Genomic DNA, 26,706 nt, shown 5'->3' with positions numbered 1-26,706 from the left:
TTGAAGCGCAATGAGAAAGACTGCATAATAAAGTGGTCCTCAGTATACTTGTAGCACCTCATGATCATTGTTTAAAATGCAACTTCACTTTCGGTGGTATCAAATAATTATGACCGGCGGCTTTCAAGAACGATATTTACTTATTCCCTATAACGAGAATGATGCACTTTCTGTATGAATGCTACCAGCAGATAATATTTTCTTAGCGCAAGCTTTATTGTTGCAGAACGTACCAATCGCTATTCCTCTTGAGATACATGACTTTCCTGAATCGGTGGTCTCTTGAAAACGAAACAACTCGGTGCTCATTTTATGTGGAAAATTCTGCTTATCTTCTGCTTAAATTACTCTAATGTGACTTTTCACAACGAAAAATTTCCAGTTCTTCCTCCGCGCCCGAAGAACACCACCGTTTTGATGTATGGGTGCAAATTATGGGTTAAGTAATAGTGTGCAACTGATTTTACATAGCCTGTCAATATTTTTCTTTGATTCTCTGAGCCCACATATCCCTTTTTTCGCTTTTAGCACCTGCAATCGCTATTTTGTGGTGCTAGTTTATGTTTCAAAGGACCGTTTCTTTATTCTCTGCACAAGAACTTGCTGCATTGGCAGACGTTATTGTTAACTGCATTGAGCTGGCAATATGATGTAGTGAACAAGTACTTGCATTGTCAACATTAGTGGAGCTTTTCAGCTCCTCTCACCATGTGCGTGACACTGGCAGCAACACCAGATAAAGTGATCACCGAAAGTATCGTTCGTCGGCATTTTACGACCAACTCCTTGTCACACCGCAGACGAGGACTCAAGACAGCAAGGTGCAGAATTTTCAGAAACGCGTACTGCATACTCCAGCATGAAAATACTTTTGGCTGTAGATTGCGCTAAGCATGCCTTAGGCGGAAGGTAGAAGCGTCTGCTGCGAGTTCTGTTCACTGTGGTCACCGTGGTCCTTTCTCGGCGTCTGCGCTAGTTTTGTAGCTGTACATACTCACCAGCATTTCATGTCTCTTGTAAAGGCTGAAATAAATGAACAGCAATGCGTTCTGCGCCTCGGAAACGAACTACACCCCTCATATAAACATCACTCGCTCTCTTTAATAGATCTCGTTAAGTATTTAACAGCTTGCCTGGCGTATTTTGTGCTTTTCTTTGTTTATCCGCTATATGCACCATAGTAATATTGTAAGCCGGAAGGTGAAATCTGGCTAGGAAATATATGGCGCATGTGCTCATAGAGACAGAAAAAAATGAAATAAGCGTGTTGACTTAGGTCTGCGAATCGGCAAGAAGGTAACCTTTCTATTTTCTAGCAAGCTATTGCGAAAATGTGGCTTCTACAATATGGTAGTTTTCTTTCGGAGTTGACAAGTGAATGCTACGTCAGTTCGTAATTATCAAAATGGGCAAGAGACATTCTATACTTAAAACAGTTGGTGATTTGCGAAATTATTGTGCCTATTCCAGCCACCATCGCGTGTAAAATCAGGCTTTAACTGTCTGTTTTAGTTCCCAAAAAGTTCTTCCTCCCTTCTCTCTCTCTCTTCTCCCAAAAGTAACTTGTGTTGAGACATAAGTCCTGTCTCTAACAATAAGATGGCTCTTAGTCATTTGTGCCTTTGTTAGAGTAAAAGTAAAGACTAGGAGGAAAGACTCCAACGCGGAAAACCTAACTTAGCTGTCTGGGTGTGCATGATCAAGTGTAGGAATGATTCTGCACTTGCCAAATTACGCTGCTTCGCGCCAATTATTACCAAATAAAAGCCACAATAAATGTGCGGCAGTGCCTCACGAATATGAGTTATGCGCTCAGGATCTCATTCTGCAGGTTCATTTAGGTGTCAAGTTACTTTGCGGAGCCGTTCTTGCTATTGCGATTGACTTACATTTTGTGAAGCAAGAAGAACGCAAAACGAAAAAGAATGATTGCCCAACTCACAACACGCTCTCGGAATACAATATTGCACCAAGAAGGTTTCACAATAAAGTGGGTCTCTGGCACCTCAGTGTACAACATAATGTCGTGACAAGGATAGAGACTCTCCGATTTGACACAACGTAAACAAAAGCTCTACTTCTGAGGAGGTCATTCCGGTAGCAGTTGAAGCAAATTGGAGATATCGCAGTGAACATCACGGGACCAACACCATTTAGACATTCTCCGATTCCTACTGTTCGCAGGAAGACTACGAGGATAAACGTTAGGAGAGAACTGAGTGCCACAGAATAGCTTTTACAGTGTGATGTTGCCTGAAACTATTAGGCATGACATCAGGCGTGAGGAGTCGAACATAGAAAACACAGTTTAGAAACAAAAACAAGAAATCACAGGTCTGCATGGCATACGCAGCACAGTCACAGCGCAAGCTGGAGGTGCGGCTCGATCGTAACTTCATTTTCGACAGCACGCCCGAGAGAGTCTTCCCGTCAACGTCTGTACGCGTCGTTTTCACGAGAAGGACCTAAACTGCCCGCTTGACGCGGATGGTGAGCCGCGGCTTGTGCTGCTCTCTGCAAAACAGCCTACTGAGCCCGAAGTTGCCTGGCTGCAGCCGCGCCCATACCGCCACGATTCTCTTCTTCAGCTGCGGTTCGTACCTTGCGAGGAGGCGCCATAACGTTTACTGAATACGAAACACAGGCATTAATACTACAAGGCGCACATGACTCATCCCTTGATCTGTGGCAAGACACGATGATGTTGATGATAGTGATGATTTATTAGCATCCCTTTTGAAAAGGGGCGGTGACACAGTCACCTAGCCCGCTTGAGTTAACCGTGTCCCGCTACATGAAGCGTGCAGCTGCTACGTGCAACTGCTACATGTCCGGACACCTGGTGGATTACATCGCAATGTTTGCACGTATCGACTCTACGCGGCGTGCATGTGACATCGCATAAGGAATGGAACGATACGGTGCTAATGATAATAATTATGATTTGTTGGCATTCCCTTTGAAACAGGATTGTCACAATAAGTCACCTAGCCTGCTTGATTTTATCTGTTATGCTGTGCATGTTTTTCACTCACGCATTTTTTGTATACACCTTCTTATTCGTCTTTTTTTCTTCCTGAAACTTTATCTATCTTGTACCATTATCCATAAAATTGCAAGATGACGTGCCGCCTGCTACAATAATGTGCAGATTCGCCCGAAAGGCGAAGTGTTGATTGCGATAGCAAATTAATAGACAGCTATACGAAGTGAGCATGGTAGTTTTATCGGCCGTATAAAGTTGGAAACAGCAAACTGAATTAACAAGTATGGTCTCAGTGTGCACAAGCAAACATGAACACATCACACTCGATGAGCGCCGACACTCGCTGTCAAAACACCCGCCATTGTTGCTTAGTGGCTATGTTGTACGGCTGCTAAGCAAGAGGTCGCGGGATTGGATCCCGGCCACGGCGGCCGCATTTCAATGGGGGCAAAATCCGAAATCACCAGTGTACGTAGGTTTAGGTGCGCGTTAAATAACCCCGGTAGTCCAAATTTGCGGAGTCCCCCACTATAGCGTGCCTCAAATCAGATCGTGGTTTTGGCATGTAAAGGCCCAAATTTTAATTTTTTAACGCGACAACGTGAAGGAGTTACTGTCGCAGAAAAGCCAGTGTCGTCGGCGTCAGCGGTGTTGGCCGTGAGCGATAAATCCTGGAAGGCACCTAATAAATAAAACACATCTTGCAAGATGGGCTGGTGGGAACCGAACCAGGGTCTGCGGAGTGTGAGCCGAGAGACGCTACCACGCAGCCACGAGTTCGATCGTTCAAAGCGGTACAAAATCGCCTCTAGTGAATGCGGTGTTCCCTCAGAAACGTGCCGTAGAAAGTTACACTGCGGTGTATATTGGTAATTATGACCATGTAAATTACAGAAGTCGCAGTTTCACGAGTAGCGAAGTAGGTTTCCGCTACATTTCTTTTGCGCTCTGCGCACAAGCAAAGCCATCTTGCGGCAAAGCATCTGCGCAATGTACGGCGCTGCCCCGACACGTGGCGCGCCACTCGTCCCATGATCGTGTCCGCCTTCATGGCGCGTCGCGGCCCGGCTCTCCATGCCGATCGCGACGAGTAGGCGGTGCGAACGGGGTGCGATAACGCTATCGCGTTCCGCTCTTGAACGCGAAGCTTAAGCGTCCTCCAATTTTTTTATTTGCCAAAACGCTGGTGTGAGCAAGCGCAGCAGCAGCAGCGAGCAAAGTGACCTTCGTGTCGTCTATTGCTTCAGCTCAAGAGCGGCGAGAACACAGCGCGCACAAAAGTAAGAGCCATCTGCAGATCCCTTTCAAAATGCGGCGGGCACGACCGCGCGCGGTTGTGCAAAGCACGCACTTGTTGGAGGAGTCGAAGCCGCCGCCCCTATCCCCCCCCCCCTCCCTTCTGCGCTGCCTACCCGCTTTCCTCTGGAGGGCGAGATTTAACGGGAATCGTCAGTTCCCCTGGCGCCCGGTCACGAAATGCGCAGTTGCTGTCGGAGCGCAACGCCGCCCCCCCCCCCTACCTTCCATTCCCCTCATGGTTTTTAGCACGACGGAAGACGACGCTTGCTCTCTGCTTTCTTTCTTCGCACGCGCCAGATTGCGCCGCAATTGCGGCTTCTGTCGCTCACTTTCGCTCGCACATACAGCACACGACGCGCGGCGACGCTGTTATCGCCCTCGGCCTTTATACGGAACATCATGGCTACGGCGACGACAAAAATGTGGCTGTAGTATACATATAATTGCTATCCCAATAATATGCAACTGCAATAGAAATTTTGCACGTATCTACGCTAAGTGGCGCGCATCTCACGTCACGTGGCAATTGCAAGAATGCGATGCTAATGATGATGAGGAGGAGGAGATGAAGAAGGAGGGTTTATTGACGACCACTTTGAAATTTGGCAGTGATTACCAGTCCCCAAGCCTGCTTTATTTAATTGGGTATACCGTACACGTTTTTGATTATAGCAATTCGTATAGATCTCGACAATCTCTTATTCCTCAAGATGTGTCTATGTACCTTGTACCGCAAGGTAGGAAATTGTGACATAGCGTGCCACCTGGTATAATAATATGCAATTGCACTGCAAAGTGCGCGTGTATCGAAGGTACGCGGCGCGCATGTCACATCGCGCGTAGTGTTCCTGTATATGCTCCCGCAGGGTGCATATACATGGGAGAGATTGTTACATGCGAAAGCTGTCGACGATCTGGTCATACGTAGCTTTGGTTGGAACTGATAATGATAGCTATGGTACAAACTGTGGGTGACTGCGGCGACCCAGTTGCAATGTCTCCCGCTGTTGGATCGAGGAGGGTGTCTGCGGCATGCACTTTAAATCGACTGATCATGTTTTCATCGATTTTATCACACCATTAATTGTTATCAAACATGTGCATTAAATAGAAGCGATATGGCTCATCGGTGACGTAATCATTGAAGTTGGAGACCATATCTCTTTCCAATCATGATGCAGCGGACGCGTGGAGCTCGAAGAGGCGAAACCAGTCTTCCACGGGCCCGCCGTCTGCTGATCCGGTGTATCTAAAAGGCTCGCGGTGATGTGGTCGTGATGCGGGTGGGTGTCGGTGGTGGAGCAGTGTACTCGGTGTTCACGGCGCGGCGTGGAAGTCTTCCCTGTGGATGCGCGGTGGATGAGGGGGCATCCAGGTCTTCATCCTGTCGGCTTGTGTGACGCGAGCAGGAGGTTGCGGACGAAGACAACGACAGTCGCCCGAACATTGCCTTTATTCCTCGTCTTCCATTCCTTCCCCTACTGTCATTCTGTCTGCCATTACATACATACACATATATGAAACATACGAACAATTATTAGGCACACATTGTAGGAACGATTGCTAATCTTATAACATCGCCAATGATCGACAAGGAATCGATTCGACGCCCATTATTAAAGTTCAGTTCGAAGAAATATTTTGCAGATATAGGGGACAGGTTCGCTAAACGCAGGAAATTGCTAGCTTGTATCAAAATTGCGAACCTTATAGGATAGGTCATGGCCATAAATATGATCCCGAAAATTTCTATACCGCGATGGATAGAAGATCTTTCATGGCATAACCCCACTCGAGACGCACAACACACGAAATAAACAATCGGATGTAAGGAGGCCAGTTGATGGAGGCTTTTCCATGGCTAACATAGAATGCTTAACTAGTATGGAGATGCACATAATTTATTGTGCGAGGATGGATACCGTGCGGGACAGTTATGTATATGGCATTAGCCCATGATAAAGGAACGAAGGCAGTGACATGGCGGAAACCAAGTTATCGTCGATTACTACTGCTAGTAAAGCGTGCAAGGTGTCTAGTTGATGACCCATGATGGAAATTCGCAGAGCGGAGGCAAGACAAGCACAATAATGGCGGAGCCACGAAAAGCGCTGTCCTCGCGAGTTTTTCTGGTCCTTGTCTTGCACCTGCGTTGTGAATTGGCGCACGACTACTACCGCGACAAGCGAAATGCTTCTCGGATAACGCCTTCAGTGAGATTTTAACGAATATTAGTTCTTCTACATGATATTCTCAGCCTGTCAAACAAGTATCTGAATGATTCGACGGTAGAATGTAACTGAATCACAAACGTTGTCCGCCCTTTCGATACTGTCAAAAGGCTTCCAAAGATTACTACTTGTATCAAAAGCTCCCTTGTACACTTCGCATATTACACGACTTCCAGTACATCTTTAGATAAAACAACATCCACCGAGAGCGACCTCAAAGTGATGAAAACGATAACTTAGGGAATTAGTAAAAAAGATTTCTCACCTTAGGATTGTATTTAGACCTCCGAAAGCACTTGACCGTGTTGACCATGTATAATCACTCTTAAAATGAACAAAATCATGGTCTTATGGATTGGCACTTGAGCTTGTTCGGCTCTATTTAGGAACACGCTGCTGGTTTGTTGATATTATGTAGAAAGAACCGTCGAGAAAGAGTGATAACCGGTATGTCACACGGTAGCGATCTCAAAAGTGCTATTTCGTTATGTTGTTATTATAATCATCATCAGCCTATTTTATGTACACTGCAGGAAGAAGGCTTCTGCCAGCTATCTCCAGTCACCCCAGTCTTGCGCTAGCTGATTCCAAGTTGCACGTGGAAACTTCCCATTTTCAACAACCCGGCTCTTTTTTTTTTGCAGCCCCTGACTGCGCTTCCCTTTCCGTGGTATTCATTCTGTAACTATAACGGCTACGGCACAGCTTTCATGGAAGGAATGAACTTGGCCGGGCCATTTATTGCCCTATGCATTACATAGCCGGCCCAGTTCCATTTTTTGCTAATAATCTCAGCTGGAATATCGGCTACCCTCTTTTGGTGTCTGATCCACACGGCTATCTTCCAGTCACATAAATTTACGCCTAACAGTTTTTGTTCTACCTTCCTTTGCGCGGTCCTTAACCTCTCGCAGGCTGCTTTGCTCACCTACGAATTTCTTCCTCATATGTTAGTACAGGTAGTGTGCCACAATCGTACGCTTTTCTTATCAACGACGGCGATAAACTCCCGCTTATAATTTTGTAATGCCTCCTACATGCACTCTGACGCAGTTTAATAAACCTTAAATGCTTTTCAGTCCGCTTGTCGGTAACGTTCAAGTGACCTTGAGTGAAAAGCCACAGTCGTTATCGGGGCAAGTTGCGAGAACAAAACTAGATTATCCGAGCAACCAGTCAAAACGAGAAAATGGAGTCTCTGGCCCCCAACCATTTCTACACGACCGCATGACATACGCTATTCCCTGTCCAAACATGTTGCAAAAGATATTGCTTCCGAGTTTTTCGTAATGCTTCTTAACAATATCACTCAAGCTCCAACTTCTAGTGCGCTGAAGCTTGATTGGTTATTTCCAACAGAGACGTTGAAAAGGCAGATACGGGGCACCACACACTTAATTGTCATCTTTTGGCGCTGAGACAGGGTTGCCTGCCTGTGCTCTTTTAAACACCCGCGATCCGTGAGTTCCGCGGCGAAGGTTTGTCGTCACATCGAAAGATGGCACCACGCTGCGTGGCGTCTCCTTCAGGTACTTCTACCCTCCGCGGTGGCTTAGTGGTTATGGCGTTCCGCTGCTAATCACAAGGTCACGGGATCAAATCCCGGCTGGTGCGGCCGCATTTCGATGGAGGCGAAATGCGAAAACGCCCGTGCCCCGTCCATTGGGGGCATGTTAAGATCCCCTGGTTGTCAAAATTATTCCGGAGCCCTCACTACGGAGTGCCCCATAATCAAATTGCGGTTTTGGCGCGTAACACTCCAGAATTCAATTGATTATTCTTCTACAGGTGAAGTGCGCTGCGTCTCCGTGGCGTGTATCGCCGCGTTTTGTGCCGCATTCAGCCGGTTTTCCTCTTCTATCCGAGCGGCGTCCATATGGACCAGTGTACAGCATGGCGTAGTGCGGTGTGGTTCGGTGTGGTGTGGTGCCGTGTGCCGTTGTTAACATGAACTACACCCATTTTAGTATAGTGACTAATATCATCTCCAACCGATCTGGTTTGCCGGTTGCCATTTCATGCTTACATATACTCTCGATTACAGGAGAGCCACCAATTTCTTTTCTTCTGTAAATTTTCTTCCGATGCTCAGGGTTGCCTCTGAGTGCGCGACCCAGACAACCGTACTCCTAAAGATATTCGACAGTCTGACTGTCGATAAATAATTCTCGTTTTCTTACAAGCATAATATACACTGCATTTGTCTTCTGCAAGTTAAACTTCCACCCCACATTGGTAAACATTTCTTTTCTGTAAAGGTCCTCAATAATTTCTTGCAATTCATCCTAAGCATTGCTGAACAGAACCATGTCATCTGCAAACAGAAGGCTGTGAGGATATTTGAAATTAATTCTGATCTATAATTATTGACAGCCATAAGGTGAATGGCACTGGTGATATTTTCTCTCCTGGCCTGACCTCTTTTTTGATAGGTACTTTTCCCCTGTAATTGTGGAGAATTATTGCAGCTGTAGAATCTTTGTGGGTATATGCCAAGATATTCTTGCATGATTCCGGTACTCATTGGCTGCGCAATACTTCCATGATGCTTACATCTACGGAATTAAATGCCTTTTCACACCCTTTAAAACCTATAGAGAGGCACATAGAGAGGTTCATTGTACTCCGCAGATTTCTCGATTGCGTGATTCATGATATGGATGTGATCCATTGTACAACAGCTCCAGTTGATCAATCAATATTACAATAACAACGCTAGCCAACTCCTGGCTTATGTACGAATCGACCTGGATTGGTACACAAGCCATAAGCGTAAACCTACCTGGACAGCAACACTTTATAATGTCCACACCTAATAATAATGACACATGAGAAGTTCTTTTTTTGTCATACGCATTATTCCGTTTCTTGTAGTGTAATTCAGGATTATTTTCCTAGAAAACGTAATTATCTATACCAAGAAATTTTAGTGGTTGTGAAATTTACTTTGTCATTGTCCCTTACAGTGCTTTATGTACACGCGTATGTGTCTTCTGGTTAGTAGCACCAGCCTGTCGTTGTCGTTTCATGCGACCACAGTCACGTCAAAATGCTACAAAACGACTTTAAGTGCAAGAAAACCTGCCTAGCAACCTAGATTTCGCCTCTCTCTATGAGAAGCCTCGTCACGCGGGTATCGGGTGAGCAACGTCTTCCTTTCATACATGCGACCGCGTGCGTATATGGGAAACAAATATGGAATTTCACTGGCGATTGTCGTCTGAAATGTCTTAAAAGAGATTCTTCGCGCCATGCGCAGCCAACGACAAAGAGCTCGGCGACAAAGGCGGCGGGAGTCGAACCGACGAAGATGTGGCCAAGTGATCGCGACTGCAGCAAGAAAGAAAATAACTCATGGCATTGAAACGTGCCAACGAGACTGCCGAAGAACAACAGAAGCGATTGTAGAACGACATATTTCACAAGTGTGCCACGTGCGTGGCCAAAATGACTGAACAGTGAGGACCTCGACCAGCTGCGGACGTTGCAACCAGCATGGCAAGGCCGAGGAACGTCTGTCTTTGACATTGCTGCGGCGGCCATCTTGAAACAAGACTTCATCGACGACCAGTTTGGCTTTGTATTTTCTGTGTATGTGAAGCTATCGCACAAGCAGGACTTGGGCTGCGTCATGTCCCCCGTGTACGCGACCTTCGCTTTTGCGTTTTTCGACGTTGAAGAATTCTCGTCGGGTTCGGTGTGTAGAATGTGTAGGACTTTACTTGCGCAAACTAAAGTACCGTTGTACCCTGCGCGCAATGGGCATTAACACACGCCCACGCCTACACAACTACGTCCGCTCAACTGTATACTGAAGCTTAAGATTTATCCTCACATATCCTTCGTGTAAGTGCGAAAGCTGCTCTACAGCACCGGCCAGTGTGGCGGGAAATCCACGAAACAGTCTTTGAGCAAATCTGCAATCCTCCTGCTCGCTCCTGTGTCCACCGAGTAACCCTGTATGCTTTCTGCAACCCAGTGTAAACGACTACGCGTATCATGTCTGCAATAAAACAACATTCTATCAGCGACATCGTGCCTGCAAACGATTAAATTAAGAACCGGTCAAATAATGGCGTAGCAATGCCTAACTTAACTGGTACAAGATAATGACTATTATGATCATTGAAAATGTGCTGTCTCACGATATTTCGTGCTTGGCGCAGCCAATTGGTCTAATTTTTGCAGCGAAACTGTATATGTTTGTACAAAACTATCAGCAAAGTTTCGGCGTCTGTGCGTGCAAACCTTCACGTCAAGAAAGCTAGTGTAAAAGTAGAGTCTAGCCTTGTAGGTTCATTACCACAAGTGTCAAAGTCGAGTTATTCATGACCCATTGTTCTCGGCGCGGCACTCGTTCGCCGCCGCTAGGGAGCGCGCCGCTATAGCAACCGTGTGTGTGTAAAAGCCGTAATAAACATACACGTACAGGCATGTATCGTCCAATGCGTGTTCGTCTATAAAGTGACGACAGTGTCGCCCGGCGATTTTATCGGCAGTTCTTCAGCGGTTCCATGGGGCGGACGCGTGTCGTACGCACGGAAGAGGAGCAACGTGTCCCTCTAGAACGACAAAAGCAGTGACAGCGAGAATGGGTGGGCCGGCGTGGGGAAGCCGCTAAGGCCGAACGTGCATCCGTCGATGAGCCTGGACCATCTTGCGTTTCCGACCTCCGAAGACCCACAGCGTGCACATCAAGAACAGCGGCGTTAGCAAAGCTGAGAATCTCCGCAGCGGGACGCCGCTAAGGACTTTTTACGCTCGAGCCGCCCATCGCCACAAGCCGCACCGCACGCGGGCGGTGCGGCATCATAACCGCTGCCAACTACAGATTAAGTGTCCGCAAAACCTTTATGGTGGAACCCTCCTCTCAATGTTGGATCTTTATCAAGCATATCAACAACTGAAAGTTGATGAAGAAACTGCAGCATTGCTCACAGTGAACACCATAAAACGGCTATTCAGGGTGGAATGCCTCCCGTTCTGAATTTCCGCTGCCCCAGCTATCTTTCAGTGCGTGAGCGAGACAAAGATACCTAGAATTCCAGGGGTGAGTGTTCACATTGGCGACATCGTTGTCAACGGCAATAGTGCAAATGAGCACGCACAGCGTCTGAATCAGGTTCTGTCGAGGCTAAGTGAGAAAGGCTTACGCCTCAAGAAAGATAAGTGCAGGTTCAGAATTACGTCAATTGAGCTTCGGGACATGGAATTGACAGCAATGGTGTTCGTAACACCGAGAAAAAGGTTGAGGCTATACTTCAAGCACCCAAACCATCTGACAAGAGATCCCTAAGGGCTTTTCTGGGCCTTATTTGATTTGACGACTGCGTTTTGAAGAACAGAGCGATGGTTGTGGTGGAATTCGATAGGCCCCTTGAGAAAAACACGCCCTTGAAGTGGAAGAGCAAGCATCAAGCCGATTTCGAGGCGTTTAAGGAGATGATGGAGCGACGATGAGGTCAAAGAAGAGGTGAAACGCTTCCTCAATCGGTTGGTGGCGGTGTTCTACGACATTGGGACACAGAAATTGGAGCACCGTCTACAAAAATACGTAAAAAAGATGGCAAATATGTAGGAAAATAAAGCAAGGCATCATCTTCCCAGTGATGTAAATTTATATGAGAATAAACAATGTTGCAATGTTGTCTATTTTTAAAATTGATGGAAACCTTATTTCTGGATCAACCATCGTAGTTTGGTTGACTTGATCAACGAAAGGAGGGGGGGGGGGCTCTTACTAAAAGCGTCCATAAAATATGAAGCGTGCGTCTGTACGAACAAAATTACTTTCTGAAACCTAACAAAACTCCATAGGAACGCATGCGCCTTTCTTAGGAATGACGCCTCCGTACAGAAAAAGCGGTTGTTAATTGTGCAGTTCTGTGTCTTCTCTGCTTATCACAAAAACACGTAGGTTTCGTTTGTCTTGAATCTTACCCTCAGGCTTACATACAAGAATGATTACTTACCACAGCTAGGATGAATATGCCTCCTATGGGTCCCATAGCTGTCGCTTCTTCAATAATCTTTCGGGCACCGTCTTCCTCGGATGCGTCAATCTTGCTCACAATGACCTTGGCTCCAGCCTCTTGCCAGCGATGCAGACAAAGTCGCTGGTACCCTGTACGCACTCCTGACCGGCCGGTGAGGAGAAGCTTCCGACATCCGCGGTTCACCATCCACTCGGCCAACTCAAGGCCGAAACCGCCCAGGCCACCAGTGATGACGTACGACTTGTGCCCGTAGAACCAGGTGCGTGTGGTGGCCTCGACGATGAGCGGTCTGGGCACTTCATTTTTCTGAAGGGTTTTCTCCGGCAGAATCTGCGTGCATTTGACACTTTCTTTATTTTAGATTGCCGAAGCTGGAGGAAGCCGTACGGGTAAGCTCCGATCTCTTTTAAGAAAAGAGCCGTGAAGTACACACATCATAAACCGTACGAAAACTATTGCTTCGAATGCAGGACATTATGAGGGGCGAATAATATTAAAGTGTCCCCGATGGAGCAAGGACCTACTGTCACTTGTACGTTATGCATATGCGCGCATCCACCTTCTTAATAAAGGAGTTTTTTTTTAGCTCTTCCAAAAAACAGTGCAATTATGCTACGAAGCATACCGAAGCTCACGCAAGTAATGGTGGTTTTACTGCGACACTATGTGATCAAACTTTATATGAAGTCCTCCATAACACCAGGTGGACCTTCCACAAGACGAAGTTTGTTCAAGTCTGATATTCGAAGTCTGATATTCATAGTAGCGTGAACAACATCTCCTGACGCCATAGCCCAACTCCTTGCCTTCAAGTAGTGCTAGGATACCTAAAAAATTATTAGTTTGCGCTCTATGATGGTAATACGGCGCCGGCAGTTATGCGAGGGCTCAATTACGCTTACCTCCGGCGCAATCTTATTAGAGCCAACAATATAGTGTGTGGCACCAGTTGTCATGATAACTAACCTGTGGCGCGACAATTTATGTCTCAAGTGCATTTTAATAATACTGGTGTTACCTCCCGGCCTTATAAAAATAACGAGAACATGCTAGCCCACGCAGATTTGCCTCGTAGTAAGGAGCGCCTGTTGCGGCTAAAAATGACGTTGATCACGTCAAAGTGTTAACTGACAAGGTATAAGGAGCGCCCCTTTTTAATTAACTATACAATGCATTTCAATAATATTTGCACTAATTGAGAGAAAACATCAAGATATCTTGGCTGAATAAAAACTCCACTCACCTCGAGCACAATTTTGCCTACTTGTTTTCCTGAAGCCATAAACCGGAAGGCCTCCTCCGCTTGGTCATGTGGGAACACGACGGCATCAAGTGGCCTCACGGCACCCGACGCGATTCCACCGCGGATGAGTTCTGCGACGCGATGCCTTTCTTCAACTGCAATGGCGTCATCGCCGTTTAGAAGTTCCACCAAGACCCCGTGGAAACTGACGCCTTTCAGGAACACAGACATATTTAATGAGGAGCCATTAGACATGTCGACTTTTCCAATCACCAGGAAGCGGCCGTGTGTTGCGAGGCAGCGAACACTGGCCTGGAGCTTGTCTTCTGCCAGTGAGTTGAGCACGAGGTCCACACCTGGTGAAAAGGTGGGGCACAGGGTACGGCCCAGTGGTTACCACGACATGAAAGTTTAAACAACGTTGTGCTCCCCGTGCCCGAATCTGAACACTCAGCGATTCCTAGAGATTTGACTGCATTTGCTGTCGCATCCTTAATTCTGCCAGAAACATAAGTTATCCCCGGTTAGTGAACATGCTACAATCCTATACAAGATCGCCCACCTGAATGCGACGAACGTTGGCATGGCGATAATTAGAATACACTCTCCGGTAAGTTATTTCGTGATCCCCAAGATGCAGCGCAGCAATACCGGAAAACGGAGAGAACGCGCATTCCTTAGGCGTATCGCTGCATATGTGCGCACGTTTGGGCACTTTTCGTGCACCTGAACAGTGTGCCGACGAATACGCGAGAAAAGTAAAAAGACTATGATATGCGGACATCAATAGCACGATAAATACGATGACACAAGAAAAACCACAACAACAATGGTGACCGGCTGAAAGTGGTGCTCGCTGGCAACATCTCCTGACTCAATATCTTCATTTTTGCTAGAACAAACAGCGGTATCCTTCCCGGCCATAGGAAATTACGTAATCCAGATTACTCTGTCGCATCCCACAATTGAATGTTCATTTGCGTATGGCGCTGACAATGTCCCATGTATGTCATAATTGTAAGAAAATTGAATGAATAAACTGCTTCTTTTCATCCTTCCAACGATATCCAAACTCGAGAAGAAAATTGCTACGCGCACTTACACACTAAATGTATGAGCATTCTTAGAGCGACCTGAGCAAAGCGACATCACAGCCGATCGGACCCTCGTGCTATTGGCCTCAAATGGAGAGCAAAGGATGCTCGGCCTTATATGCAAAGCAGCATTTCAAGACGCACAAAATGTCATGGCTAATTATGCAGTTCTATGATTTGCTTTTCCGGGCACAAGGCATTTATTGATAATTCGGGCACAAGTCGCGTACGATAACATTTAAAGTGTTGTGCCTTTCTTTTTACTAGCTCCTTCGTTTTGCACTGTATTGTCGCTTTGATCACCTAAAGAAATAGCGAGATACAGGCCAATTACTTAGTTGACGGAGAGAAGAATGCTTCGCTATAAAAAAAATTAGGCGAAGCAGTGTAAAATATTGAGTTGCTATTCCTGATTAATTTCTTCCTGCCAGTTGTGCAGTCTCACGACTCATAATAAACACGATGAATTCTGGTAACTTAAAGAAAAATTGTACCTTACCTCTTCCTTTAGTTTCTCGAAGTACTTGTTTTTCAAAGGACAGATTCTGTGAACTTGCGATGTTTCTTGCTTCCAGTTTTGGGTAGCGGTGAATTAGATATTCTCTCTTCTCATTAGAACCTAAGCGGACAGACAAAAAACGACTTTTTATTCACTTTTTATGAAAAAGAAGAAAAAGAATACTGCGGTAACTGCAGCACTCTTTAAGTGTTTCCACCTTGGCTGGGAAAATCTACGCTTCTGCAGCCGAAATGCGACCTTATTAGCGCTTATTACGTTGCAAATAATTAAAAAGCTTCGCCAGTAGTGTAAGTGTCATTCGTAATAAAGAAGCCTGCTGTGACGCCACAGCGTCAGCGAAAATTATGTAGTCGTGAACGTGACTGTCTTCGGATTACTGTGTTCTCTATCATAAAAATTCTAATTCTTCCGGTTCCCAAGAGCTGCAGGACGACCTTAACCACGTAACTGAGTGGCGTTCTAATTGGTGCATGCAACTAAATTCAAATAAATGCAAGGTCATGCGAATAGCTCGCAACACTGCCACGCACACGTACTTTATTAATGGTGCATCTGCGACGTCAGTTACCTCTTACAAGTATCTCGGCCTTCACATATCAAATAACCTCTTATGGCACTCGCATATTGACTATGTTAATAATAATGCTAACCGCATGCTTGGTTACTTGCGCCGAAATTTTAGCTCTGCCCCTTCTTTCCTGAAGCGAACTCTTTACAAAATTTTAGTTTTCTCCAAATTGGAGTATGCTTCAGCCATTTGGGATCCGACTCAGTCTTCATTAGTTTCTACTGTAGAAAGTATTGAGAAGCGCGATGCACTCTTTGTCTTATCTAATTATTCTCGCTATGCAAGTATCTCTTCAATAAAACGAACTCTTATCCTACCTGATCTTTCGTCACGCCGCAAATGTTCCTGTCTCTCCCTTTTTCACAAAGTTTTTCACTTGAGCCCCCGTTTGAAAGGAACCCTTCTTGTCCCTCCGTCTTATATTTCGGCCCGCACTGACCACAGCCTTAAACCGGGGTGCTATTGTGCCGTACAAACCGGTACAGTGACTCATTCATCCCTAGGACAAGCACGGACTGGAATCGCCGTCATGCATCAATCGTACTCATCACCGACTCTATCAACTTCAAGACCATTGTTCAGAAAACCTTTTGTTAATAATTTTTGTAATACTTTCTTGTTTCTATTTTTACTGCATTACTTTTGTTTTTGATTCTACTCCTTTCTGTAACGCCTTCGGGCCTTGAAAGTACGTGAAATAAATAAATAAATAGTGTCGGATAACATTAGCAGTGCAGTCCAGCCTGTCAGATCACACACTTATTGCGGCTGCATCTACGGAAAGCTTATAAAATGCTAGTATAAGACGTGTCCTTTCCAAAACAAAAGAACACTTACTAGACTATATAAAACACCAAGCATTCCTGCACTGGCTGTTTTCTGTTCAGAACATGTTATGCTGTATTCGAGCAAGTGCTCTCTGCTATAATTGCAGCAAGTATGGTCGACAATGCGCAACACTTTCAACGCCGCTACGTCAAGGCGAGACCATTGTAAACTTAGAAAGTACCACTAAGAATATTCATACCTTTCTGAAAATAAACTGGGCAGATTACAGAATGAGTGTTTTAGAAGGCCTAATAGTATTGCATCTCCTTCTAGCTGCACCTGAACAGATGTGCGTCGCTAAGCATTTTTTGCCTGTGCAGCATCCACGCATTCCAAAATGCTTGCCGACGTGCACATACGTTCAGGTAAAAAACCCTCTAACATACCGACGGTCGTGAAGACGATGCATCCCATAGAAAGTGCGATGGAAATGGCTGCCTGTCCGATGCATCCACTTCCTGAATGAATGAGCACCGATTCTCCAGGACGCATGTGCCCACGCACGAGGAGGGCGTAGTAGGCTGTGGCATAGGCCATCGGTATGGTGGCTGCCTGCTGAAGGCTCCACGCTTCGGGCACTTCCCACAAGACGCTTGGGTCCACCGCCACGGCAGTGGCCAAGCCCTGCGCTGCCAGAAGGCCCATGACTCTGCGCCCCCGGTGGTCGAGGCCAGAGAATTCCATGCCAAAGAGCAAGTCACCAGTGGCGAGATCACCTACGAAAACCAATGTTGGAACTTGGGCGAATGAATCAGCATTCTGGAGCCGTGAATAGCGCTGACAATAATTAATTTAGTGCTGTATGTAGTGTATAGACATAGTGGCACTAAACTGACGTGGCCGACATTGTTCATTGCAACTATACGCCCATGAACATATTTCTGAACAAACGAACGGAGTAATCCGCTACGGTGGCTTCGCGGCTCTGGTGTTGCGCTGCCAAGCACGAAGTCGTGGGATCAAAGCCCGGGCGCTGCGGCCGCATTTAGATGGGAGCGAAATGCAAATACATCCGTATCCCGTACATTGGGCGCACGTTAAAGATCCCCTGGTGCTAAAAATGAACTCGAAGTACTCCACTAGGGCGTGCCCCATAATCAAGTCGTTGTTTTGACACGTAAATCTTTAGAAGTAAATTTAGTGGATGGAGTGAAAACAATAATTATTGTCTATTTGCATCAGTCACAATATAATCCATTACCATGTTGAAAGTTTGCTTTAGCAGGGGCAAGTAATACACGTTTTGCCACATCGAGAACGGGGAGTGGACTGGCTTTATTCTAAAGTAAGAGCAGGTTTGCCGAGTGGGTGTGGTGGCGCCCCAGTCGAGCAGCCACCTCGCCTACACGAAAGAGAAAACGGCGGAATCAACCCTCCTTGGAGGCCAGGTGAGGTAGCTGTATTTCCCAGAAGTTGGGACAACATATAGTGCGAGACGATCGCTGCAAGTCCCCACCCCACTTTATAGAATGCCGTAGGCTTAGGTGTGAATGCTGGAAGCAATGACGAGATAATACTCGAGTTAGGCTGGTTTCCCGCAGTCACATGACACTGGCTCTTTGCCGCGTACGCCGGGTGTCTTCCAACCGGGAAAATCGGGAATGCTCAGGAATCTTGAATAGTCTGGAATTACTCAGAAAAACCTGAGTGAACTTCATTCAACTGGAATGGAAGTCGCCCTAATGCGGGCTCGAGTAAAAGAAAGAAATCGCAACGAATTCTCTTTGACGCCATGTCGATGGCTGGAGGAGTTACCACTGCAGTCAACGATCGATTTTCTGGACGCCTAATTTTTGGGGCATGCTCTATTAATGCGGAAGGCTTCGCGGCACCACTACGTACGCCGCAGAGTGTATAAGAATGTCAGAAATTTCGCACGCAAGAACCCTTCGCCGTTGAACTTTCCGGACTTTTTTTCCCGCGACGGCAGGTCCGAAACGGCATTATCCAAATCCAATGTCATGGTTTTGATAATCTCGCCGCCTCGAACCCGAGCTCTCGCGCGTAGATCCGCTGGAAACTGTAGCCACCACCGCGGCAACACAAGGCCTAGCTGCTTCAATGTTCGCTATTAAGATTCTTGCCGTGCGGTGCGGTATTTTTATTTAAAGAATTTGCCGCTGCCAGCAATGGCACCGACTCCGCTTCTCTAATCCTCGCGATTGGCTTCGAATCTTAGAAAGCGCGGCACGATGCATAATGCCAGTCCCGGAACGGCAGCTTCGCCTGAGAACAGCAATGTTACTTGGTGAAGCATACGTAAAATACTGCAGTGCAACTTAACTAGCGTGGTAAAGGGAAGTTGTCACGGGACACAATACACATTCCCTAATTATCTGCGCAAGCACCTGCCGTCTCCTGTCCCAGTACGAGCACTGATATGCCTAACAAGTATACTGGCAGGCCTTCAGAGCTTTTTCGGAGGGGTCTGTGGCGATTTCAGCCCTTAAGGGCAGTAAAAGCATGCATCCATTTTTTCAGACTGCCCGAATTTTCGGATGTTTTCGCGGCCCCTAAGGAGTCCGACAAATCGCACGTTGACTGCACAACTTACCAAGAGGATGATTCAAATTGTCCTTGGGGTGAACGCGCGGCGAAACGAGGACGAGAACAGAAAGGACTATCACATTGAGGAATTACTGGGAAAGTAACTGTGCTGCCTCTTTTTTAAAGGAGCTTCAGCTCAAAATGCAGATTGTTCGCTGACACCAAGATACAGGCGACCCTCCATCAAACCAAGATAAACTCTTTGAAGTAGCGAAACGCAACACTGAGCAATTGTGCGCGTGTTGGAAGTATGTCAGGTCAGTTGAGGTTGACTTTCCTGCAGCTGCGAGAATCTCAGTTGTGACCAAGTTCGACCTTAATACCAATGAGCTTGCTGCGGTTTATTAGAAATGGCTCATCTCTGAAAATATTTGCTTCTGTATGCATCCTTTTATTCGTATTTGACAATGTTCGACTCAATTTGCAATGTGCTTCACGATTTCCTTAAAAGATTGGTTATTCGCTGTGCACTTCCCTAACTCCTCCATTCAGTTTTCTTTATTTAGTAAAATAAACAGTACTCCTTACTATTCAAATTGAATTAATTTGTGTTTTTTTATTCGTAACATACTATAGAGTGGCAGCATCGACCTACGTGGTGTCAACCCGTCTTGACATAAAACAATGCCATGTGTCACTCATAGAATTTCGCAAAGGAATTCTGGGGATAACCTGGTAACTTCTGTAATTTTAAAATGCCAACTTGGTAGACACCCTGGTACGTCAGTCTTCAAGGTTTTCTCTGAACGCAAAACCACACGAAAGGGGCCTTGGTAGGTAGGAGTCATGGTGGCTTGATTGAGTCCCGCCGCAGAAAGACGTGCGTGGTTGTGTCCATTGTCGGGGAACTAAACACAAACTGCCCGCGTGCAATACGTGGGATTGTAATTCGAAGTTGGTCGAGCCATGAACGTAGGATAAGTGCTGCGTGGGCGCTGGAGGAGTGCCTTGCTGGGTGCCGATAAACTGGCCTGAAACGCGGATTACTGACCCATAGAGAATCTCGGCTGCGCTGACTCAAGGTCACACTTGCTTGTTCGCAGCCCCAGTAGTACTAGGGGTAGCCTTTCCACCGAGTGCTGTCCGTCGACCATCCACGCCATTGCTCCATGGACGGCAAGCCGGGATGTTATCAAGAAGCGTGCCGAGCAGTCTCACCAGGGCAGAAAACGAGCTTTGGAATTGTCTTCCATGGTCAGTAGTTATTTGCAAAGGACAACCATACCGTGGCACCCGCGTAGCAACACATTCGGCAGTGATGTATTGTAGAGGCGTCGCCTCGGGCCACTTCGAGTACGGTGGACACACGTGAGGAGGTACCTGAAACCTCGGCTGGGTGGAAGAGGCCCCACGAGGTCTAAATAGACGTGATCTAAACGGCTCCCTCATGGTTGAAACAGCTGCATGGCTGAACGCGTGTGCCGAGCCACATTCGCGGCTAGACAGGCTCGACTGCTTTTTGCCCAGCTTCGAATATTTTCGTTGATGTTCCTAGCCAGATGAAGCGGTCTGTGATAAGCCTCTGTGTTGCTCTGATGCTGGGATGGCTTAGCCCGTGCTGTGAATCAAATATCGGCCGCCAAAACTGATGGGTCACGAACGGGCGAGGCGCTGCCTGCGATGTGTCGCACGTGACGAATATTGTGTAGGGAAGCAGTACCTCTGCAAGCTGGAGTGAAGAGCCTGTTTCCCGCAATTACCTCAGCACGGGGTACTTTCGCGGGGTGGAGGTTATAGCATGGAAATCCACAGGGCCAGCAGGCCACAGCACCGATCCGCGATAGTGCCTCAGCAGCCTGATTTTCGTTCTCAGAGATATGGCGGATGGCCGTAGAAAATTCGGAGAGAAAAGAAACTTGCCGAAGCTCATGTTCTGAGTACGAGGAACTATTGTTCCTGAAAAGGGAGGTTAACGGCTTGTGGTCAGTCAGAATGTAAAAGCTATAGCCTTCAAGAAAAAAAATAGAAATCCTTGACAGCGCAATAGATAGCCAACATCTCCTTTCCGAAGGTGCTGTAGCGAGCCTTTGTGGGTTTGATGTGCTTTTAAAAGAAACCCAGCGGCCTCCAGTATTTGCCAGCATGCTCTTGTAGTACTGCACCCACCGCCGTGGTTGACGCAATACCATAAGGTGAGTTGGGGCGTCGGGCAACGGATGAATCAGCAACACTGCAGTAGCCAACCGCATTTCGGTTTCCTGAAAGGAGCCTTCGTGCTCCGAGGACCAGTCAGTCAGTCGGTATTTTATTTTCACTTAAGAAAAACATCTGTGAAAAAGGAAAGACGGCGAAAAAGCTGTGGATACTACAGCTTGCCTCACCAGTGTGAGGCAGGCTGTTTTTTTAGAGTCATGACGAAGCAGGTCGGTAAGCGGCTGAAGAACTTGCGCGCAGAATGGTATGAAGCGCCTATGAAAATTTATGAGCCCCGGAAACTCGCCCAACATTCGGGAGTGGGCTGGAGGGGGAATTTCTCGTTTGCTCCCACCTGTGATTTCAATGGCTTGATGTCATGGGGTGAAATGCGATGGCCTAGGAAATCATTGCGTGCAACTCCAAAAATGCATTTCTGGGGCTTTACGACCAGGTCATGTTCATCCAGTCACTCAAAGAGAAGGCAAAGGTGCTCTCTATGCTCTTGTGCTCTTCGTTTGCAGGACTAGCGACGAGAATGTCGTCAAGGAAGACGAAAATTTACTGGAGTCTGCGCGTAACCTCGTCCATGAACATGTGAAAAGCTTGCGTGGCATCCTTCAAACCGTAAGGCATGCGGGCAAACTCAAATAGGCCAACTGGAGCAGTGATTGCTGTCTTCAGAATGTGACTGGGTTCAACAGAAATTTCGTGGTACGCGCTCATCAAATCGATCTTGCAGTGTATTTTGGTCTCTGCGAGACGAGCGCCGGAGTTATGTGTGTTGGAAAGGGATATTGACCCGGAGTACCGACGGCATTCAAAGTTCGGTAATCACCACCAGGGCGCCAGTTCCCACAGTTCTGTTTTAGAACTAGATTAAGAGGTGAAGACCAACTCCTGTAGGAAGCACAAATAACGCCCAGCTGAAGCATGCGTTCAATTTCACGGCGGGCGGCTTCCAACCTCAGTTCAGCGAGCCTCCATGGCTGGGCGGCGACAGGTGGGCCTGTGGTGGTGATATGATGCGTCACCTTGTGTTTTACGGACAGCGCATCGCTTTGGGGCTTCGTGGGTTGCGGGCGCTCAGCAATTATCTTGTCGTACGCTGAGACTGGTCGAAACGTACCTATTTCATGTAAGGTGAGGTTGAACTGCAGGCCAAGTACACTGAGCGGTGTGACGTTATACTGCAGGCGTCTATTCCGAACAATAAGATATAAATTGAAATGGCGGAAGACGTCCGCTCCCAGTAGGGCGAAGCTCACCTCGGCGATAACAAGCACCCATCTGTGCAAGCGCCGGAGTCCCATGTCTAGCATTATTGACCGGACCCCATACGTCGCGATGCCTGTGCTGTTCCCTGCGTGGAGCGTGGGTATGTATTTTCCGATCTGCTCCCGTGGCGGCAACGATGGACTGCTGGGCTCCGCTGTCGACGAGGAGGAGGGTGCCGGTAATGCGGTCGACTACGATGAATAGGCGGCTCGCGCGAGGGCCGATGTCGCTTGCCGCCGTTACCAACTGCTGGTGCGTTTCCCGTCAATGATCAGGGCCGGGTGCTGCGACTTGCTTGCTGGCGAAAGCCATGATGGCACCTGCACAACTGCCGCTTCGCGTTTCTAGATGCGCTGCCGGACTGTGAAGGCGAATGGTTGCGTCAATGTTGGTCGCCAACGTTGCCACCCATTGTGAGCTTCTCCAGTGCGCTGTTAAGGCGGTCGACTGTTTCTTCAAGGCACGACAGTGGGTCTCCTGGCTCTGAGACTGTCGCAGCGGGGATAGGTAGCTGTGCCGCAGATAAGCAGTCGCATATGCGGTCAGCGAGTTCATACAGGCGGTCAACGCTCGTCTTGTCGCAACCCGCCAGAACCATGAGTGCGGACTCTGGGAGGCACCGTAAAAAGAGCAAGCAACGGTAATTGGTCGCCGAGTTCCTCGAAGAGGAGCCTATTCTGTAGCGATGGCTCAAGGCACTACAGAACCGTGTGTTTGAGGTCTTCATATTATGTGGCAGAAGGTGTACCCGCTAGCAAGTCGTCTATGGCATCGGCAATGTCGGAGAGTAACGCGGTCTGTGAAGGGATGCACCGGATTAGAAAACGGGCTTCGACTTGCATAAACAAATCTCGAGGATTCTCGGGTCAAAAGCTGGGACGCTGAAGCTCTGTGGCGATGACAAAAGATGTAATCGTGACATCATCTTAGTCAGCAGGAGTTGGAGCACCGTCGTCTTTGACTAGTGGTATGGTATGGTATGAAAATCTTTATTCGGGTCCTTCAGGTCGCGCTAGTTTCCTAGCCCGAAGCGGGCCGCTCCAACGCCGGCACCGAAAGGCCTAAATCCTCGGCCGCATCGCGGCCCGATAGACTGCCCATATCGGTTCTTCCTATTCAGGACTACGGAGAACCGCGTCCCAAAGCTCTTTGGTGTTACCCTTGTCGTTGCGTAACCCAGAGCACCGGCAGAGCAAATGTGCTAACTCTGCTACGCTACCGCATCGCTGGCGAGTGTATGAACCCATGGGTTCGGGAACTATTTTGTTTATTATTAGGGGATTGGGATATGTCCCCGTCTGCAAGAGCCTCAGGGTGAGAGCATGGGGTCTGCTTAGCTTTCTATGCGGATACGGATATGGTCGCGAAGTAAAATTGATTCGTGAGTTCGTTGTATGATAGAAGATGATCCATTTAGTACCTACTCTCCAAGCCTGGCTGTCCAGTTACCACGCGGTCTACAAGGCCTCGCGCAGCGCCGTGAGCCAATTTGACATTAGGCGGGTCTCCATCAATTTCTCCCATGTGAGCGGGAAACCAGACGATCGTATGCGGGTTAACTTCCTTGCTGCGGAGGATCACCAGGGCCTGTATGGGAACGGTGCCTTCGGCAAAGGCTCCCACGGCAACCCTCGAGTCACTGTGTATTCTGGTTCTCTTACCATACAGGAGTACCAGGGCGATGGTGTTTAAAAAGAAAGCGTACGTGTCATGGGTCACCACTTGTTGGGAGCTCGGTTCAGCAGAGGCGAGAGCGGTGAGTAAACTGTCTTTATTCTAAAGTAAAAGCTGGTTTGCCTTGTACCTGTGGTGGCGCCCCAGTAGGGCAGCCACCTCACTTCCAAGAAAGAGCAGGTGGCAATGACCGCCACGTGGAGGCAAGGCCAGGTAAAATGAATTCTGTTTATTATTAGGGGATTGGGATATGTCCCCGTCTGCAAGAGCCTCAGTGTGAGAGCATGGGGTCTGCTTGACGAACGGTCACTACAACCTTCTACGAGACCTGCACTGGACTCCAGAAATGAAACATGTAGCATTAGGTGAGCAGGGAGTATCGCCCTACCGATAAAGAGAAAATTTGTGCACGCATTCAATATTTAGCATTTTCAGCGATAGATATTCATGTAAGACCTCGTAATGTTGACCCGTGTACTTATTTACCCTGTCTATGGGGGCTGCACTTTCCCCGCCAACAGTTTTGTGTTACCACTCAGCTTAAGACGTGCCGGCATGATACGGAACTTGCTAGAATGTTATCGTTCATACTGTGTATGTCCTCTTCGAACTTAGTGCAATCAGGACGATGAGCAAAACGAGAATAAGTTAAAAGCGAGAGGCAACGTTTCGACAAGAGGACTTGTCATGTGACTTCCTTTGACTGACAAGTGACTTGTCTTGTTACTTGGCGACACGTTACTTGCCTTGAAAAAGACAAGACCACTTGTCGAAACGTTTGCTCCCGCTTTTACCGTGTTCTGGTTTCGCCCATAGTCTTGATTTGTCATCTACCGCTTTCCCCGCGTTTTCCACAGTGCAATCAGATTGTTGCGCCACACGAATTGCGTAGTTTTCTCAAAGGCACCAGGGCACTCGCAATGACGCTGAAACTTCCGGCAGGTCATGTATAAAAGCCCACACGCTTGACCCGCACATCCTATTTTTGACGATGGATGGCCGACTGCTCTCGCCGCTATCGTGGTGCTTTGACTGTAACCTCTTTTTCTCGGCACAGGTTCGCTCCATAAAGAGTTAGTTTCGTGATTTAGTTTTATTACATTAGAAATTATATGGGCATTCCAGGCGCATTTTTGCCGTCGTCATGTTCCGTATAGAGTCCAAGGGCGATAACACCTTGGCCGCGCGCCGTATACTGTTTGTGCGAGTGAAAGACTGCCAGGGTGAACCGACGAGCGCGGCTCAATTTCACGTGCTTAAGAGAGGAAGCGCGCCGTCTTCCGTCGCGCGCAAATAACCCGAGAGGGGGGGGAGGGGGAGGAGATAAAGCCTGCGGGCTTTATCTTGAAAGCGATCTGCTTCGTGGTCAGAGTCTACGGAAGCCGACGGCTCGTAGTTTTGCGTGTGTTCTGTTCTCACTACAAAGTTTGCATTGAAGCGATCGACAGCACGAAGGTCACTTCGCTCGCTGCTGGTGCCGTGCTTCCCCACGCCGGCGTTTTGACATCCAGTGTACGCGGTCACCTATGGTGATGCGCGCCTGTTTGCCTGTACGCGCTGACACCACGCTTGCTAATTTAGTCAGCAAGCTACTCTTTATAAATTTATACGGCCGATAAAGCTACTATCATTACTTCATATGGCTGTCTACTAATTTGCTATTGCAAATCAATGTTCTCCCTTTAGGGTGGAACTGGAACTTTTTGGTTAATGTGTGTTTCACCGTCACTCAAACTTGGCAATATTTTTACTTTTCTCCAGCAAGCTATCCTGCCACTTTCATCGCATGTTCATCAGTTCGTGGCACATTACATATGAAGAACAACACTTTCGCGACAATAAAGGACATGACCAAAATAAAAGACACTGACGGAGCGCTGCGTCATGTCATTTCTGCTTCCATGCCGTACTTTTTAATGTTTGATTGTCACGCTACCCTATACCAGAAAGCTCAGATTGCAGCACTATTGCTCAACGGCTTCAACAAATTTGGTAAAAGCTGTTTCATTTGCGATCGGAGATGGAAGAGCTTCTAAATGAATTTTTATTGCGATAGGAGATCGCCCACCACGCCCCAGACGCTGTGGGGGCGAGGCAAAGTTTTAGAGGGTGAGCAAAGGGCAATGACTTGATGCTCGCCGTCTTTCCGCGCGCCATCTGTTGCATGTGACCTAACCATGCTAGGCGAAGAGAGCACACGTCCAACCCTCTAGCCCACCGTAGCTACGCTAGCTGGTCAGGACGGTTGAGAGCCATGCTAGCCATCAGACAGGCAATCTGCGGCGGCTGCAAGGCCTGAGCGTGAGACG

At 47.5% G+C, this 26,706-nt stretch overlaps 1 protein-coding gene across 1 annotated transcript in view; it reads right to left on the bottom strand.

The window, feature by feature from the left end:
- The window catches only part of LOC135916603 (fatty acid synthase-like), a 170,527-nt gene that overhangs the window by 19,556 nt on the left and 124,265 nt on the right, over nucleotides 1-26,706 (bottom strand). Inside the window, exons 20-23 of the mRNA XM_065450033.2 lie at nucleotides 17,152-17,481; nucleotides 15,349-15,468; nucleotides 13,756-14,111; nucleotides 12,489-12,842 (exon numbers count right to left, since the gene is read on the bottom strand). Coding sequence (XP_065306105.2) covers nucleotides 12,489-12,842; nucleotides 13,756-14,111; nucleotides 15,349-15,468; nucleotides 17,152-17,481 — 1,160 coding nt within the window. The remainder of the gene's footprint in view (nucleotides 1-12,488; nucleotides 12,843-13,755; nucleotides 14,112-15,348; nucleotides 15,469-17,151; nucleotides 17,482-26,706) is intronic.

The sequence above is a fragment of the Dermacentor albipictus genome, chromosome 2 (genome assembly GCF_038994185.2).
Source record: "Dermacentor albipictus isolate Rhodes 1998 colony chromosome 2, USDA_Dalb.pri_finalv2, whole genome shotgun sequence".
NCBI lineage: Eukaryota > Metazoa > Arthropoda > Arachnida > Ixodida > Ixodidae > Dermacentor > Dermacentor albipictus.
This window is presented reverse-complemented; position numbering and strand designations above follow the sequence as displayed.